Source organism: Manis javanica, chromosome 4 (genome assembly GCF_040802235.1).
Source record: "Manis javanica isolate MJ-LG chromosome 4, MJ_LKY, whole genome shotgun sequence".
NCBI classification, from domain to species: Eukaryota; Metazoa; Chordata; class Mammalia; order Pholidota; family Manidae; genus Manis; species Manis javanica.
Window position 1 is genome coordinate 179,684,403 of NC_133159.1, and position 16,506 is coordinate 179,700,908.

The 16,506-nt window shown below is 41.5% G+C and overlaps 1 protein-coding gene across 7 annotated transcripts in view; it reads left to right on the forward strand.

The window, feature by feature from the left end:
* TNRC6C (trinucleotide repeat containing adaptor 6C) overlaps nucleotides 1–16,506 on the forward strand; it is a 147,590-nt gene that overhangs the window by 107,247 nt on the left and 23,837 nt on the right. For 5 of the 7 annotated variants that reach the window (XR_012130902.1, XM_073235992.1, XM_073235987.1 and 2 more), the window contains 7 exons: nucleotides 353–519; nucleotides 3,361–3,441; nucleotides 4,768–4,825; nucleotides 9,945–10,087; nucleotides 11,588–11,761; nucleotides 13,242–13,388; nucleotides 14,598–14,717. Coding sequence is in view for 6 of the 7 variants with exons in the window: in XM_073235992.1 (XP_073092093.1) it covers nucleotides 353–519; nucleotides 3,361–3,441; nucleotides 4,768–4,825; nucleotides 9,945–10,087; nucleotides 11,588–11,761; nucleotides 13,242–13,388; nucleotides 14,598–14,717 (890 nt within the window). In the remaining variant the exon portion in view is untranslated. The remainder of the gene's footprint in view (nucleotides 1–352; nucleotides 520–3,360; nucleotides 3,442–4,767; nucleotides 4,826–9,944; nucleotides 10,088–11,587; nucleotides 11,762–13,241; nucleotides 13,389–14,597; nucleotides 14,718–16,506) is intronic. The other 2 variants (XM_073235988.1, XM_073235991.1) reach the window with 1 other exon arrangement.

Consider the following 16,506-nt stretch of genomic DNA (forward strand, 5'->3'; position numbering starts at 1 on the left):
AAATCACATGTAGGACAGAGACATTTTTAGGATTCTGTACGTTATTTTATTGGCCATTTCACAGAATGCAGAGATAGCCACCTTCTACCGTAGTCCCAGGGTTTATTCTCAGAATGCCCGTGCTTCAAAGTGACATACAGTCAGCTAAGGGGGTTTGGAACAGCACGGGCTACAGATAGCTGGAGTTTGAAGAAAGAAATTGCATGCATATGTTTGTAGAAGTTCAGTCCTTAGGTCTGGGGAGTGGGGCAGTAACAGGGTAGATCGCAGTGTACACTGTGCCCTGCCCCCAGATGCGCGGCCCGTCTGCTTTAGGAGTGGTGAGGCTGAATCATGTCTGCTCTCCTCCTAGCTCCAAAATCTATGCAAGAAGGCTGGGGCAGCGGTGGGGATGACGTGGGCCTCGGCACCAGTCAGTGGGAAGATGAAGACGGGGGCGTGTGGAACAACGCTGCTTCCCAGGAAAGCACCTCTTCCTGCAGTTCCTGGGGGAACGCCCCCAAAAAAGGACTCCAAAAGGTGTGTGTGACCCTCAAGAAAAGATATCCGAAATCACACATTCTGTTTAAAGGTGGCCTCTCCAGTGGGTGGTGCCACAGAGAGGTTCTCTGTGCGCTGAGGTCCCTGGGCCCCTTTCAGCGGGATCTGCTGAGCACAGCGAGGCTTTCCGGAGGCTGCGCGGCATCACTGTCCTGGCAGAGCACCGGCAGAGGCTGGCATGAGACTCCGCATGCTTCTGTGGGACCAGACAGTAACAGATTGGCTCTTCTCATCAAGAAAGTTTTATTTTAGAAAATACGATTATTTGCCATTGAAAGAATGCTATTTATGTTAATATATAGTGGGTCTGTTATTGTTCTTTTAAACATTAGTAAATATTTTTTAAATTTCTCAGTTTTGATTTCTAATACAGTAAATACTGTTAACTACAATCTATATAAATAAAAGTTCTTCAGGCTCCTCAGGCTTCAAAAGAGGGAAAGTAAGGTCGGTCCTGAGACCAGGAGGCCTGAGAACTCCTGAGGTGGACCATTAAGTAGTCATGAAACAAACAAGCAGCTGTCTAGAAAGGATACGTGAGATCTCCACGTCATGAATGTACCACCATAAATTCCAAGCAGATAACAAATTTAAATGAGAAAAATAAGGATATTAAAATGTGAAAGAATTTTAAAAACAGTTCAGAGTGGGAGAGGCCTTTCTAATTATGACAGAAATCTACAAGACTTGTAACTTCAGTGGCTGAACATAAAAACTGTGCGTGGCAGAAAATAGCATAATCAGAGTCAAAAAAAATATTTGTAACTCATGTCCTAGAGAGGGCTGATCTCTAATACATAGAATGTCCTAGAAATTTATTTATTTTTTAAACCAGTAACCCAATAGAAATATGAGCAAAGAATGTGAGTAGATGATCAATAGAAAATTAATTCAAATAGCTCTTCACCAGATGAACAGATATGCAATGTGACATAGGGAGAGCTCAACTTAAAACACCACCCAGAAGTGCCATTTTTCATCTCAGACCAGCAGAAATCCCAAAGTTGAATAAACATGCTCTGTTCGCAAAGCCGTGAGAAAGCCTGCGCACTCGCATGTGGCTGGTGGGGATGTGAATCAGCATGACCCAGCTGGAGGGCACTGGGCATCACTGGTCAAAATCACAGAGAGGTCAGCACTTGGAAGCACTACTTCTGTGTCATGGGAATAGCAAATGGCATCTGCATAGTTTTTTGTTACAGTGTTTTTTGTAGTTAAATTACATTGAGGCGGGTAACTAGCTAAATCATGCCACATGCATATTGTGGAAAGCTAAACAGATTTTTTACATATGTATACATATATATACACCCCCACACACACATATTGATGTGGAACATCATCAAACTGTATTGTTAAATGAAAAGGCAGAGTATATACAAATGTATGTACTACAGCATCACTTTGGGGGAAGAGAAGAGAAAAAACGTGAGTGTGGATGAGTGCACGCAGTCCTTTGCTTCCACAGACGTGGAAGGGCAAGGGAGGGTGGTTGCTCTTGCAGAGAACAGGAATTAGGCAGGTAGGGGTGGGGCGGGAAGAAGATGCTTTCGTGTATACCTTTTTTCTACTTTCAAATTGTGTGTATTACCTGCAGGAAAGTGTAATTTAAGAAAGCATTCAGTCACCAGTTAGCAGAACCCAGCAACTAAAATCATGGCTCTCTTCCTAAGGACTGGAAGTGATTACAAACATCAAAAAGAAGCCCTTTTCACAGTCAGGCTGGCAAATAATCAACTGATGACCAGAAATAGCAACTTGTTAAAATACAAGATGCTGCATGGTCTTGGCGCATCTGGTCCTGGCAGCAGCAGTGGTGAGAACAGCCTCTCAAAAAATTAAAAAAAGAAAATGAGTGTTTTCTAAATAAATTGTAAATTAGAATTCTACTTACCCCTACTTTTTGCTGTTCAACCATTTTTCTTGGTCTTGCTGTCTGATTCCATACATTCCAGCCTGTTCAATGGATTTGTAATAAACTGAAAATACAAAAAAAAAAAAAGCTGCGTCCTCGAGGAGGAAGCCTGCTGGCTGAATACTGCCCTTGTGGCCCCACCCCGTGCACTCATGGCAGACTTGGGGATCATTTTGAAAAGCACTGGGTAGAGTATGTTTAGAGGAGGACCTTTATATATTGTATTGGTGCTCACTGTAGTGATGTAATTGTAGAAATAGCTGAGAAGTTACTGACACAGCTGAGTTTCTGCTTCCTCGGCCCTTCTGCTGTACCCACTCTGTTCCGCGGCACCTTTTTCTAGCTGACCCCTTTTTCACTTCATCCTCTCCCTCACTGACAGTTTCCCATTACTTTTTGTCTATCCTAAGAGCTGTGAGTAGTTAATGAAATTAACAGGTTTTTGTTCTTTTTGTCTTACTACCTTTTCATTCTGTTGTAACAAACCCCCCGCGTTCTGTCATCTGTTAGAATAAAGCTTATAAAAGGGCAAAAGAACCATGCGATTTTTAGTAAGCTCACATACTGTTAGCAGGGGGCCGTGTTCAAGGGAGCATGGGTGATTACATGATAATGGAAGTGGTACATATTTGTGATGAACTTAATCGATTCTCTAGGGAAGAAAAATAATTATCTTTAAGTCCATAAATAATACACATATGCCAGCCTCCAAATGCACCCTAAAGCATTCCATAGTACTAGCCACAAAAACAGTCAGGACTTTCTGGAATACAGCATTTTCAGTGTTAGTGCCAAAAGATTCTGTGACACTTAAATCACTATGAATCTTAGGCATCTCCCATTTCTAGAAGAAATGCATTAAAATGTGACTAATGGACTTTTCCCTGGCCCACACTTCATTCTAGGGCATGAAGACATCTGGCAAGCAGGATGAGGCCTGGATCATGAGCCGGCTGATCAAACAGCTCACAGACATGGGCTTCCCGGTGACTGGTGTCTGATTTTACTGCTGCCCACCGTGTGTCCTGCTGTGCATGGCCCTCATTGTGTCCTGCCTGTGTTTGTCATGTGTAACAGGGAAGGAAGACTTTTGAGGGATGAGACTGTTGATCAAATGTAACTCATAAATTCAGCTTTGACCTGGGCACTTCTGCTTAGGGATCATTGCTTTGAACTATACCAAAGATCCACATCATTTCTATCTAGAAAGGTGTGAGAGCCTTTCCTAAAATTAAAAATGCTGTGTGATTTTATATTTTAAAATATATATACAAGTTTTCTATTTTGTTATTTATAATTAAAAGTTAGTTTTTGTTAGTTTATATAATAGACTGACAAATATTACAAGAGAAAACTTGGCATTAAGTACTAGAGATTCATGTCCAGAGAAAGAATCCTATTTATTTAGTTTCCTGAGTTTCAGATAATGTATAAGGAGAGTTTGAATTGCAAGGTGTCCCTCAGAAAATAAATCACCGTCTGTTCATTCCTAAGATCAAATGGCAGGAGTTGAGATATGAGAGAGACCACCTGTATCTACTGTGTATTCCCCTCAAACGTCTTCTTTCCAAATCTTCATTCACATGAGTACTTACCTTTTGGTCACTATAGCCGTCCCTAAAGAGTGAGTCTGGAGTGGCCCCAGTCTAGAGGAGGGACCTACATACTGCACACAGGGCACAGGCCCTCTGATGCTGAGCAGGTTATGTAGCCTTGGGAGCCCCCCTCTTCATGTATGAGGCAGTGAGAGGAACAGCGGGGGCCTGCCTCATGTCCAGATGCACACTGCGGTGGTAAGCATGAGGCCACTGGTTGGTTTTGGTCTTCCACTGAGACTAAGTCTGTTCCAATCACGGGGATAATGATCAGAATGAATCTTCTTGAAAAGTAGTTGACAGCAGAGCCTAGAGTCCGTGAGTAGTGCCAGAAGCTCTCTGCTCCCACCCTTACCATGATTTCCCTACAGCTCTCCTTGCAGAGGTTGTATCCTTGCCAGACCCTTCTGCCCAGTGTTGGACAGAGACAATTACAGGATTCCTGGCTCTGTACATTTTGTTTCTAAAGTGTTACATGAGTTCTTTACTCTAAAAACCGATTCTGTACATCTTATAACAAGTATTTTTTATTTAGAAAGCATCTCTAACCTCAACAATGAAGGAAAGTATTTCTAGTTCTAAAACCTAGTATCATTAGGTTAATGATAATAATTAGGATAATAATAATCACTTCTCTAAGTCAATAGTGATAAAACTCTTTACAAGCTTTTCTTTTTGTGAACACACAATGCTGATGAAAACTGTTTTCCTATGCAGAGAGAGCCAGCTGAAGAGGCCTTGAAGAGTAATAATATGAACCTTGATCAGGCCATGAGTAAGTAGGATGATGTACTTGCAGTTCTTAAAGGTACCCGCTTGTGGACTTGTGATTTCCAGAAGCATTTCATTGCAGTCGTGGATTAATGATTGGATTCATGCTGGGTAGACAGGACCAGGCTGCAGCAAAGGAGTGACCGTAAGATGTGCCCTAGGCACAGGAGGGGATTGGTGGGGTCTGGGAACAAATAGCCAAATACCACATTGGAGCATGTTTGATTTTTTTTTTTTTTTTTTTCATTTTTATCCAGTACTTCAACAAATAGGTGGACTTTTTTTTCATCTCTTTTCGGGGGAAATCATAACAACATTCTTGGAGAGAGAGAGTAGGGTCACATGCCAGCCTCGCCTCACATGGAGCACCTTCCCCGTGCCCGGCCCCAGAATGGGCTTGCTCAGAGGCCAGAAGCACCACCATCCGGCTGAGCTCCTACTCTCATTGAGAGATGGTACTCACTGCTAGGCAACAAACAACCATAGTCTTGGAGCTGCTTTAAAAATATTAATAATGAAAGGTGATAGTCCGAATGAGACTGTTGTAAGTACATTTTAGAGTACCTGTAGCATAAAGGTTAAAGGAAAAGCATTAAAAATAACCATCACTACACCTTGGTATCACAGTACAAAAAGATAATTTGCAACATCAAAAATACAAAAGGGGTGAAAGAAAAGGATGGAACCTTTATAGGTGAATGAACATAATTGCTATCAGTAGAAAAAGGGACTATTTTGTATACCAGATGTTTTATGTAAATCTCATGGTAACCACAAAGCAAAAATTTAGAGCAGAGACATGAAACAAATGCAAGAAGATTAAAATCATACCAACTGTCCTGTCTGAGCATAATAGCATGAAAATAGAAATCAACAACAAAAAGAAAGATCTACAAGTATGTGGAAACTAAACAACACACTTCTAAAAAAAAAAACAGTGGGTCAAAGAAAACAAATTATCTTGAAACATATAAAAATAAAGACATAACATATCAAATATTGTTGAAAATCACCATAGAAAACCACCAGCTTATAAAGGTAGACAGAAACAGAAGGAAAACGATATAATAGACAAAATAACCACAAGGCAAAAGATAAACTGGCAGCAGTAAATCCTTACATGTCAGTAATCACCCTAAATATAAACGGATTGGACTCAGCAGTCAAAAGGCGCAGAGCAGCTGGTTGGGTAAAAAGCAAGATCCGACTGTGTGCCGCCTACAGGAGGCCCATTCATCTCCGAGGACACACAGGCTCGCAGTGAAAGGATGAAGAATGGGGTTCCACACAGAGACAGAAATAAGTAGGCATAGCCTTACTTCTTTCCATCACACAGAATGGACTTCAAGCCAGACAGCACGGAGACAAAGAAGGTCCTTACTGTAATGGTAAGGGGTCAATACACAAAGAACTATATGTGCTCTCAACACCTGAGTACCAACATATATTAAGTGATTACTGGTCTTAAGGGAGAAAGAGACAGTAACACAGTAACTGTGGGACACTTCAATACCCCATTATCAGCAATGGATAGATTATCCAGACAGAAAGTCAACAAAGAAACACTGGAAATGAACCACATGTTAGAACAAATGGACTTAATAGACATATCCCAACCACCAGCAGCAAAATAGACATTCTTTTCAAGTGCACATGGAACATTCTCCAGGATGGATAATTTGATAGGCCATAAAAATCTCACCAAATTTGAGAAAATTAAAATCATACTATATTGTCTGACCATAATGGCAGGAAGCTAGAAATCAACTACAGAAGGAGAGTGAGATCTACAAATGTGTGGAAACCAAACAACATGCTTCAAAACAACCATTGGGTCAAAGAAGAAATCAGAAAAATAAAAAATTCAAACAAATGAAAGTGAAAGCAACATGATCAAATACTGTGGGATGCAACGAAAGCACTTCTAAGAGAGAAGTTTATAGCAATAAAGGCATTTATTAAGAAATTAGATCTCAAACAATCCAACTTTACACCTCAAGGAACTAGGAAAAGGATAAAGTAAGCCCAGTATTAGCAGAAGGAAGGAACTGATGAGGATCAGAGCAGAAATAAAGACAAGAAAAACAATAAAAAGGCTCAACAAAACTAAGAGCTGGCTCTTCGAAAAGATAAAATTAACAAACCTCTAGACTAAGAAAAATGGTTCAAATAAGTAGAATTAGAAGTGAAAGAGGTGGCATTACAACTAATCCCACAGAAATACTTAAAATATAAGAGACTATAATACTACAAACAATTACATAACCTAGATGAAATAGATACATTTCTAGAAACACACAACCTGCTGAGACTGAATCAGGAAGAAAAAAAATCTGAACAGACTGATAACAAACAAGTAAAGAGATTGAATCAGTAGTTTAAAAACTCCCAAGATAAAACTGCAGCACCAAATGGCTTCCCTAGAAAATTCTACCAAACATTTAAAGAAGACCTTAACTCTAGTCCTCAAACTTTCAAGATACCAAGGGTGGAACACTTCCAAACTCATTCTACAAAGCCAGAATTACTTTGGTATAAAAACCAGGTAAGGCTACTGCAAGAAAACAATAGGCCAACATCCATGACAAATATAGTTGCAAAAATTCTGAACAAAATACAAGCAAACTAAATTCTAGAACCATTAAAATGATCATACACCATGGCCAAGTAGGCTAGAAATCCCTGGGATGCAAGGATGGTTTGACATGGGCAAATTAATAAATGTAATATATCCCACTGAGAGATAAAAATCACACTATCATCTCAAGACAAAATGCAACACCCTTGCATAATAAAAACCCTTAACAGATTCAGTATGGAAGGAGCATACCTCAGCATTAATAAAGGCTATATACAATAAACCCACAGTTAACATTATACTCAGTGGAGAGAAATTGAAAGTGTTTAAGATCAGGAACAAGGGAAGGATGCCCACTTTCACCACTCTTATTCAACATAGTACTGGAAGTCCTAGCTAACACAGTTAAGCAAGACAGAAATAAAAAGCATCCAAATTGGAAAGGAAGAAATAAAATTATTATTTGCTAATGACAGGATCCTATATATAGAAAAATCCCAAAGAACTGGTCAAAAAACTTGGAATTAACAATTTCAGAAAAGTGGCAGGATATAAAACATACAGTAATCAATTGCATTCTTTTACACTAATGATGAAGCATTTGAAGAAGGAAAACCATCCATTCACAATACCATCAAGAACAATAAAATAGTTAGGAATAAATTTAGCCAAGGAAGTGAAAGAAATGTATGATGAAAACTATAGAACGTTCCTGAAAGAAATTGAAGAAGACACAAACAAATGGAAAGACATCTGTGTTCCTAGATTGGAAGAATTAATACTGTGGAAATGACCATAATACCCAAAGACATCTATAGATTCAACACAATCCCCATTACAATATCAAAAGCATTCACAGAAATAGAAGAAACAATCCTAAAATTTGTGTGGAACCATAAAAGACCCTGAATAGCCAAAGCAAGCCTGAGAAAAAGCCAATCTAGAGATACCTCACATTGGGATTTCAAAGTACACTACAAAGCCATAGTAGTAAAAACAGTATGGCACTGACATAAAAATAAACACATCAACCAATGGGACAGAATAGAGAGCCCAGAATTAAACCCCACCATATCTGGTCAACTAATATTATGTAAGGTAGGTCAAGAATACCCAACGGGGAAAGGAAAGTCTCTTCAGGAAACAGTGCTGGGAAAACTGGAGAACAACTAAGCGGGCCCCTCTGACACCACTCACAAAAATTAACTCAGAATGGATCAAAGAGTTAAACATAAGACCTGATACCATGAAACTGCTACGCAGAAACATAGGGAAGAAGCTCATCAATATTGGTCATGGCAATAATTTGGGGGGTATGATACCGAAAGTATGAACAGCAAAAGACAAAATCAACAAATGGCACTACATCAAGCTCAGAAGCTTCAGCATTGCAAAAGAAACAATTAACAAAAGGCAACCTACAAAAGGGGAGAAAATTTTTGCAGACCATGTAAGATGTTACTGAGCTCCTTCTCAGCAGCCTTACATTCATATCGGTGGCTATTCTCTGCTTTTTCTGGATGAACCGTATTGGTGATTCATTAACATAGAATTTGCAGCCAATGGCATTGTACTTCACGCCTGAAGTACCCTTAGCCAACGTGTGTTCTCCAGGGCGCAGCAGGGCCTTCCTGCTTTGAGAACACTAGAGCACACATTAGCAGTACACCTGGGGATCATTTTAAACATAATCACTAACAAGCATAAAAATGTGTAAAACATGGCACTAAATAGACCATAAAAAGGACACTCGTTCACTGTTTGAGAGCGGGAGTAAGAGCGCCATCCTGTTGTTGGCCTGTGCTGGGAATGTGCCAGGCCCAACTTGTTTACCACCCTGTGCATGTTTACAAAATGGTCACAAAAGTGCCATAAGTAGGTTTGGGGACTATAAGTAAATTTTAGCCAGTAGGTAAACGCACAAGCACAGAATCCATGAACAATGAGAATCAACTTTGTAATCACGTCCAAGGGCCAAAATGCATGGAATAAGCTGCCAGGACAGAAGGAAAAGTCCATGTGAACTGGAAGAAGTTAGTTATAACTTGTTAGAATTTTTAAATAGTACAAAGTTAAAGTGAGCTAAGCAAACACCAGGCACTAAACTGAAAGGCCACGAGAACAAACTATGTCTTTGCATTGTATTGGATCCTTAACATCTAGAAGATTCCTTGCAACTAATAGGGACAGGAAGTGGAAATCAGCAGCCGTGAGTTGGAACAGAAAGGCCATTTTATGGGATAAATCGGGGAAGATCCCCTGGAAGCCTATGTGAAAAAGATGGGTGCATCACAGGGGAGAGGAAGGGCAGGCTGCTGAGGGGAAGAGGTGGCCAGTGTGGCTTGCATGGGAAGGAGCAGGAGCGGGGTACCCGAGAGCAGGGCCGAGTCAGACTGTCGGGGCTTGGCCCGAGCCTGGCCAAGGCCTCCCTGTTTCCTGGGAGTTGACAGCCTTCAAGGGCGCCCGTCATGTGCTCAGGGCTCATAACTAAGCTCGTAACTCCTCAGGCATTTCCGTTAAAGTATTCTTGTTTGTTGTGCTCCAGGCGCTCTGCTGGAAAAGAAGGTGGACATGGACAAGCGTGGACTGGGAGTGACTGACTACAATGGAATGGTCACCAAACCCCTTGGCTGCCGCCCACCAATCTCCAAAGAGTCTTCCGCAGACCGCCCCACCTTTCTCGACAAGGTATGAATTTAGGTGGTTTTTTTGTTTGCTTGTTTTTAACAAGAGCTATTTTCATTTTAACTGTCCTTAGTGAAAGCTGGATTAAAAACTTACTGGACTTCAATATTTAAGTAACTTTGAACCATTTTTTTCTAATATATATGAGTATTTAACTGAAAAGAGGTAAGAGGTAGCATTGTATTTCATATGATGTGACTAGGAATAAAAAATGCTGAAACTGAAAACTGATTTTCATTTTATTGGATGAATTTGTCTGGGTTATCTGCTTCAACTTGTCCAATAGACAAGGGTCATCAGATTTCTGTTTTACAGTCTTAGTTTATATGCACAGTTCTTCCCATTGGAAATGATGTGGTATATGTTTAATTTCAGAAAAGGGTTAGAAATAGGTGTGGGCACCTGTGTCTGGCGGGCCACCTCAGAGAATGCACAGGTGTCTGTGGGAAATCTTGGGTGGTTAACATGTCTGCTCACTGGGCCAGTCCTTTCATTATTGTGGATTGATGTCCCCACTCCAGATTGGTGTGACTTCAAACAGTATCCCATTATATTCAATCTGTTGAACTTGAAAAATAAAATTGAAGCAGGAAAGGAAAGTTAAAAACAAACAACAAAAAAACCAGAAAGGCTCACCGGAGAAGAGATGTAGCTTGGTCTCTGTTCTCAGATCCGCAGGGGCCTCTGCCACCTGCTCACTGCAGAAAGCTGCAGAGGGCCAAGAGGCAGGGGCTGAGTCCCTTTACTGCCTGGCACCAGTGGGAAAGGGTTCTAAGCCAGAGTCCAGTGAAATGGGAATTTCAGATAAACAATGAAAAATCTGTGGAGCATACTTATGCTAAAATATTAATTTACTCTTTACCTGAAATTTCAATTTAACTAGGCATCCTGCATCTTTATTTGCTAAATGTGGAACCCTGACTTATTTCCTTATCTTTAAAATGTGGAATAAAACTATATAGGTTTGTTGTGAAATTAAATGAGATAAATTTGCAAACAGCCTGACACATAGTGTGACCTGAATAAATGTTTAAAAAAATCTTTTTTTATAAATTACCCTATTATTAGGTTGAACCATATGAAATTGCTGTGTTTGTAGGTCAAGAACAGTTGAATTGCAGAGAATTCAACCTATGTATAGTATACCTAGATCCTTGGTAATAACTCCTCAGAAAGAACCTCTTTATTTGAAAACAGTTGTAAACTTTTCCAGATAAGACTTTCGCCCATGTTTCTGTGTCTTTCTCCTGATTCCCACCCTGAGGCAGGGCCAATAGTGTATGAGAAAATTAGAAGCTAATATATGTATTTGGAAATAATTGTTAAAATGAAGACAGCATCTTAATTGTTTCTCTTTTTTCTTTTTCTCCTCTTCCTTTTGCCCATGTTCTCCATTCTCTTATTATCCACACTTTTTGATCTTTTAATTATTATTCATCCATATCCCTTTATCTGTCCTTGGGAAACTGCCCTGTGCTCTGTCTGGATGGACACTGCACGCAGCTCACCCTTTCTCTCTCCAATCAGGACGGCGGCCTAGTGGAAGAGCCCGCGACTTCACCATTTTTGCCTTCACCCAGCCTGAAGCTCCCCCTCTCAAACAGTGCACCCCCTAATCAGGCCCTGGGTGGGATTGCCTCAGGGCTGGGCATGCAAAACTTGAATTCTTCTAGACAGGTAAGGCTGCTGGGAAAGAGCCCATGGGGTCTCTGTTTTACCTGCCTTTAGGAAAAATAAGCGAGAGACATAAACTTGCTTATTTTTACTTAACACCTGTGTTTTAAAATAGAATCAAATGTGTAGAGGTCGCTAAGGATTTCCCTTCAAGTGATATACTGGAGTCAATAATTGAATCCATTTCCTAAAATCCTACCATATCATAGGCACTGCTCTAGAATTATATTCATTTTCATACATAACTGAACTGTCCCTGAGTCCAGCTCTCTGGGCACTGACCCTGCTAGTTTGAATGGCATGCCTTGCAGGGCTATCTCTGTTGCCAGGTGGCACCATCGGTCCAGTAATGCCGCCTTTCTCCTGGCAGCCAAAACCTTAGGTCCACTGGTCTGCGAGAAAACACCACCTTCTCCCCTTCTTCCCCAAAGTAGAGGTGGTGTCTCTTACAAGGTTCTCGGGTTTTCCGAGTCATGCTGGCGTTTTTCCCAGTCTCCGACACTCTCAAAGGTAAAAGTCACTCCCACTGAAGGGAGGACTTGAGCGTTCTGGTTGATGGCCGCCCCATGTCCCTTCTCTGCCCTGGATTCTCTAGAGTGGAATGATGTGCGAGTAAATCACGCTTTTCCCATCTGAGAGCTTCCGTTCTCGTTGATTGTTCTCATGGGTGAGGCTGACACACACGCACCCTTGAAACTTGTCTTAAGTAGCAGTTGTGATAGCCCGGGAGGCCAGACAGTCCCAGGTGTACCTGTGGTCCCAGGAAACCGCCCGCGGTGCCTCCGCCCTCGGCCGCTCCCCGGCCATGTGAGCCTCCAGGCCTCCGTCTTTCCCGGTGTTCCGCCCACACCCCACAGCGGGGTTTTCTGGCGTGTTCCTGCCTTTGTGGTGCCATGCCTATCAGATGACTCGCTCCAGTAGAGTGGAAAGCAGAACTGAGAGTGAGCGCATTTAGCTCGTTAGCTATCTGAATTTGTCACTGTAACTCAGCTTCAGGCTTTGAAATTATAGTTGCATTTCCCACTTGAGAATTCTTCTGTGCTCTAAGGTGAGTTAGCCCCTCACACTGTCACTCTCCAACTCATCACAGGGCCTTGTAGCAATGTCTGTTCTCCAAGTAGCTATGCATGTTGCTAGTGTTTTTATTATTACACTATTATTTTTGCATTACAAACTATTCTGGTTTGTATTAAACTATTATTATGGTTTCTTTGAATGTGCTAGCCTTGTTTTGGGACACTAAAACTGACGCTGTTGTGTGGCTTCTGGGATGTAAAAACATAGGCAGTGTCACGGGTTGATTGTCCATCATCTGTAACCAGTTGAAAGAACACTTATTAAAAATTCACTTTGATACAAGCTGACAGTGGTAGGGAGTCAGTACAGTTTGGCATTCATCATTAGGAAAACAAGTCATGTCACCCCACCTCCGGTGTCCTGGAGCTCCCGGCTTTGTAACAACTTCCCCTTCCCACCCCTGCAGATACCGAGTGGCAGTCTGGGTGTGTTCGGCAGTAGCGGAGCAGCACCAGCCAGGCCCATGCAGCAGCCCCCGCAGCCACCCGTGCAGCCTCTGAGCTCCTCCCAGCCCAGTCTCCGTGCTCAAGTGCCTCAGTTTCTATCCCCTCAGGTCAGACCTGTGTCCACACATTCTGAGTGAGGCCACCCACATGGGCGGCCTGGGGTGTCTTGTGCCACAGTGACCTCACTGTACTCAAGTGAGAGCAAATTAGGTGCCTAAGAGGAGGACTTCTGTGCTGACCTCTGAAGTCATTCTCACCTACCTGCTGGTTCCCTGCTCCAGGAGATGCTTGCAGAATTGTTCTTCGGGGTGCCCCAGCCAAACCAAAGCTGGGCACCCCCCCATCAGATGCAGTATTGCTGGGTGAAAGGTGTGCCAAATTCATGACCACTGATGATTTTTTGTCCCAGTCTTGAAAAAATTATTTCTATGAACCCAATCAAGTGTCCTGGATTGGTGGGAACGGAGAGTAACAACATGAAATATTGTTTAGGATATTCAAGAACCTACCTAGAAGCAATCAAGGATTGGATAATGCTTTGGTGACAAGCTACACTCGATAATATATAGTAGTATATATATTACAGACTTTTTGGTTAAGTTTATTACTTAACATTAGATCATATTTGCACATAAAGATTCTTTTTTGAAAAGATCAAATGGAGTTCAGGAAAAGAATATCATTCTGTGCAGCTCTAAAGCATATCGGTTTTTTCATGTTAATATTGTTTAATTTAAGAAATGTCATAATTTTAGGCTTTAGGCTGAGTTTTTAATTACAGTGTTTAGTCCTTACCACTTATCCCCTTATGAGAATATCCAGTAATAACTTATAATGACAAATTACTATAGAATTAGCTGAAAGTCATTACCACCTCATAAATGCATGTGCTGAATTGAGATGGCTGAAAACTAGGTAAAATAAGTTAAATTCATTAATTAGGATATAGAATAAACTACTATAATGAAGAGACCCAGAAAAACAGAAGCTTAGACGAGACACATTTATCGCTCCCTCAGGTAGGGGCGTAGAGGCAGCTCTGTCCCAGCCATCTCCCCACAACAGGAAGGCAGGCAAGGGTCAGCGGCTCCTTCTTGCTGTGACTGGGGCTGCACAGACCACTAACACTCCAGCTGGAGGGCAGAGGGACAGGTCCTGGGGAATACCCATAAGCTTTTTGAAGGCTTTTGAAGTTCACTCATGCAATAAAATTAATTGTCATTTAATTAATTGGTTTTGAGTCTCAAAAAACTACACAAACAAGTAAACATTTTAATAAAGATGCTGTGCCTCATGGTCTGTTTTGTGTTAAACAGGTTCAAGCACAGCTTTTGCAGTTCGCAGCAAAAAACATTGGTCTCAACCCTGCACTATTAACCTCGCCAGTTAATCCTCAGCATATGACGATGGTGAACCAGCTCTATCAGCTGCAGCTGGTGAGTGGGCGATGGACCCAGGCTACAGAACAGCGGAAGAGCCCTCTCCTGACATACAGATAGGCCAACAGCATGCACACTGACTGACGAAGTAGTTAATGGGATGCTCTTCCTCACAGCAGGGCGTGTCATTGAGACTTTTGTGACATTCGTAAACCACAGTTGACCCTGGAGCAACACACGTTTGTTTGAACTGCATGGGTCCACTTACACACAGACTTTTTTCAATAAACATTAGAAACCACTGTTTGGAGATTTGCAACAATTCGAAAAAACTCACAGACAAACCACATAGCCTAAAAATATAAGTCCACTCATACATGGATTTTTTTCAATAAACATATTAGAAACCGTTGTTTTAAGATTTGCAACAATTTGAAAAAACAGACAACCTACATAGCCTAAAAATATCAAGAAAATAAAGAAAAAGGTATGTTACGAATGCATAAAATGTGTGGATACTAGTCTATTTTAATACTACCACAAAACAATACACAAATCCATTATTAAAAAGTTATGCACATAAACACAGGCTGTACTTGGTGTCATTCACAGTCAAGAAAAGTGTAAAGTTGCCACACATCTCCAAAAAATACTCCAATATATTTATAGAAAAAAATCCACATGTAAGTGGACAACACAGTTCAAAGCCATGTTGTTCAACGGCCAAAAACAGGCTATTAGCAGTGAAACTTGGAGGGAGTAAAGAGTGTGCACAGGTTTTTGACCGGCACGGGGGGCCCGCATACTGCCCGAAGTTGATTGGAGCTCAGCTGTGTGAGGATGAGGGCATGTCTCTCGCCAGGGATTTTCACTGAGCTCTGTGAACTTGCTGGCCCTTCGTGCCCACCGTCTCCCAGGTCTCAGGTGAGCACTGTCTTTAGCTTGAGATCTCAACCAGCCTTGGTCACACAGAGGCTCACCTGAACCACCGGACATGGAAAATAGCAAGTGATTGTTCTCTCAATTCGTCCGAGGATGGCATACACAAATGCCACTCTACAAGGAGCACAAGAGAGAAGTTACTGCATCATATACAGTATATGCTTAGAGATTAGGACTTAATTGTTTCTCAGAATCCCTGTTGAGAAAGGCTGAGGTCACATAATAATTCTTGAAAGTTTTATGATTTAACGTACCTTGAATTGTTCATTTTTAGTAATCTTACTTCTTTCTCATAAAATGCCATGTCATTGTATCCCTGGATGCATGCTGAATTTATATACACCAAAGAACCAAATGTGTAATTTCTTTTTTTAATATATTAACAGCCAATTTATTTAGAACTGTTGTCCAGCAACTTCATCTCCTAGAAAATGACCAGAAATCACGAAGCAACAACAAAAAAAATGCCTCCGATAGACAAAACCCTGACATCAAAACTTTCCGTACAGGAGAGTTCTGGGCACCCTCGGCCCTCATTTGTCTGTTTGTTAGACTCAGAAATAACCAGTCTGAGCGGCTGGTTTCCCAGGAAGTAGTAGGGTAAGATGGGAGGTGGAAGTTGCTCTGAGACAAGTAGTGTTAAGTAGTACGCAGAGCTCTGGATGGGGGCTCCTTACGGCCTGGTGGCAAGGCTTCTGAGACCTGACAGCCCTGTGGGCAGGTGGCTCTAGTGGCAGGTATTGACAGTTTCACCAATGACAGCAACACCGACCTCAGAGGTGGACGAGCGACAGCCACAGAAGTCAGGCACATGTCTTAAAAGCCTGTCATCGAAAACTGTTATTAAAGAGGGAGAAAGCTTTCCACTCCGTGATGATGCTGAAGACATTGCTGTTTTCTGACA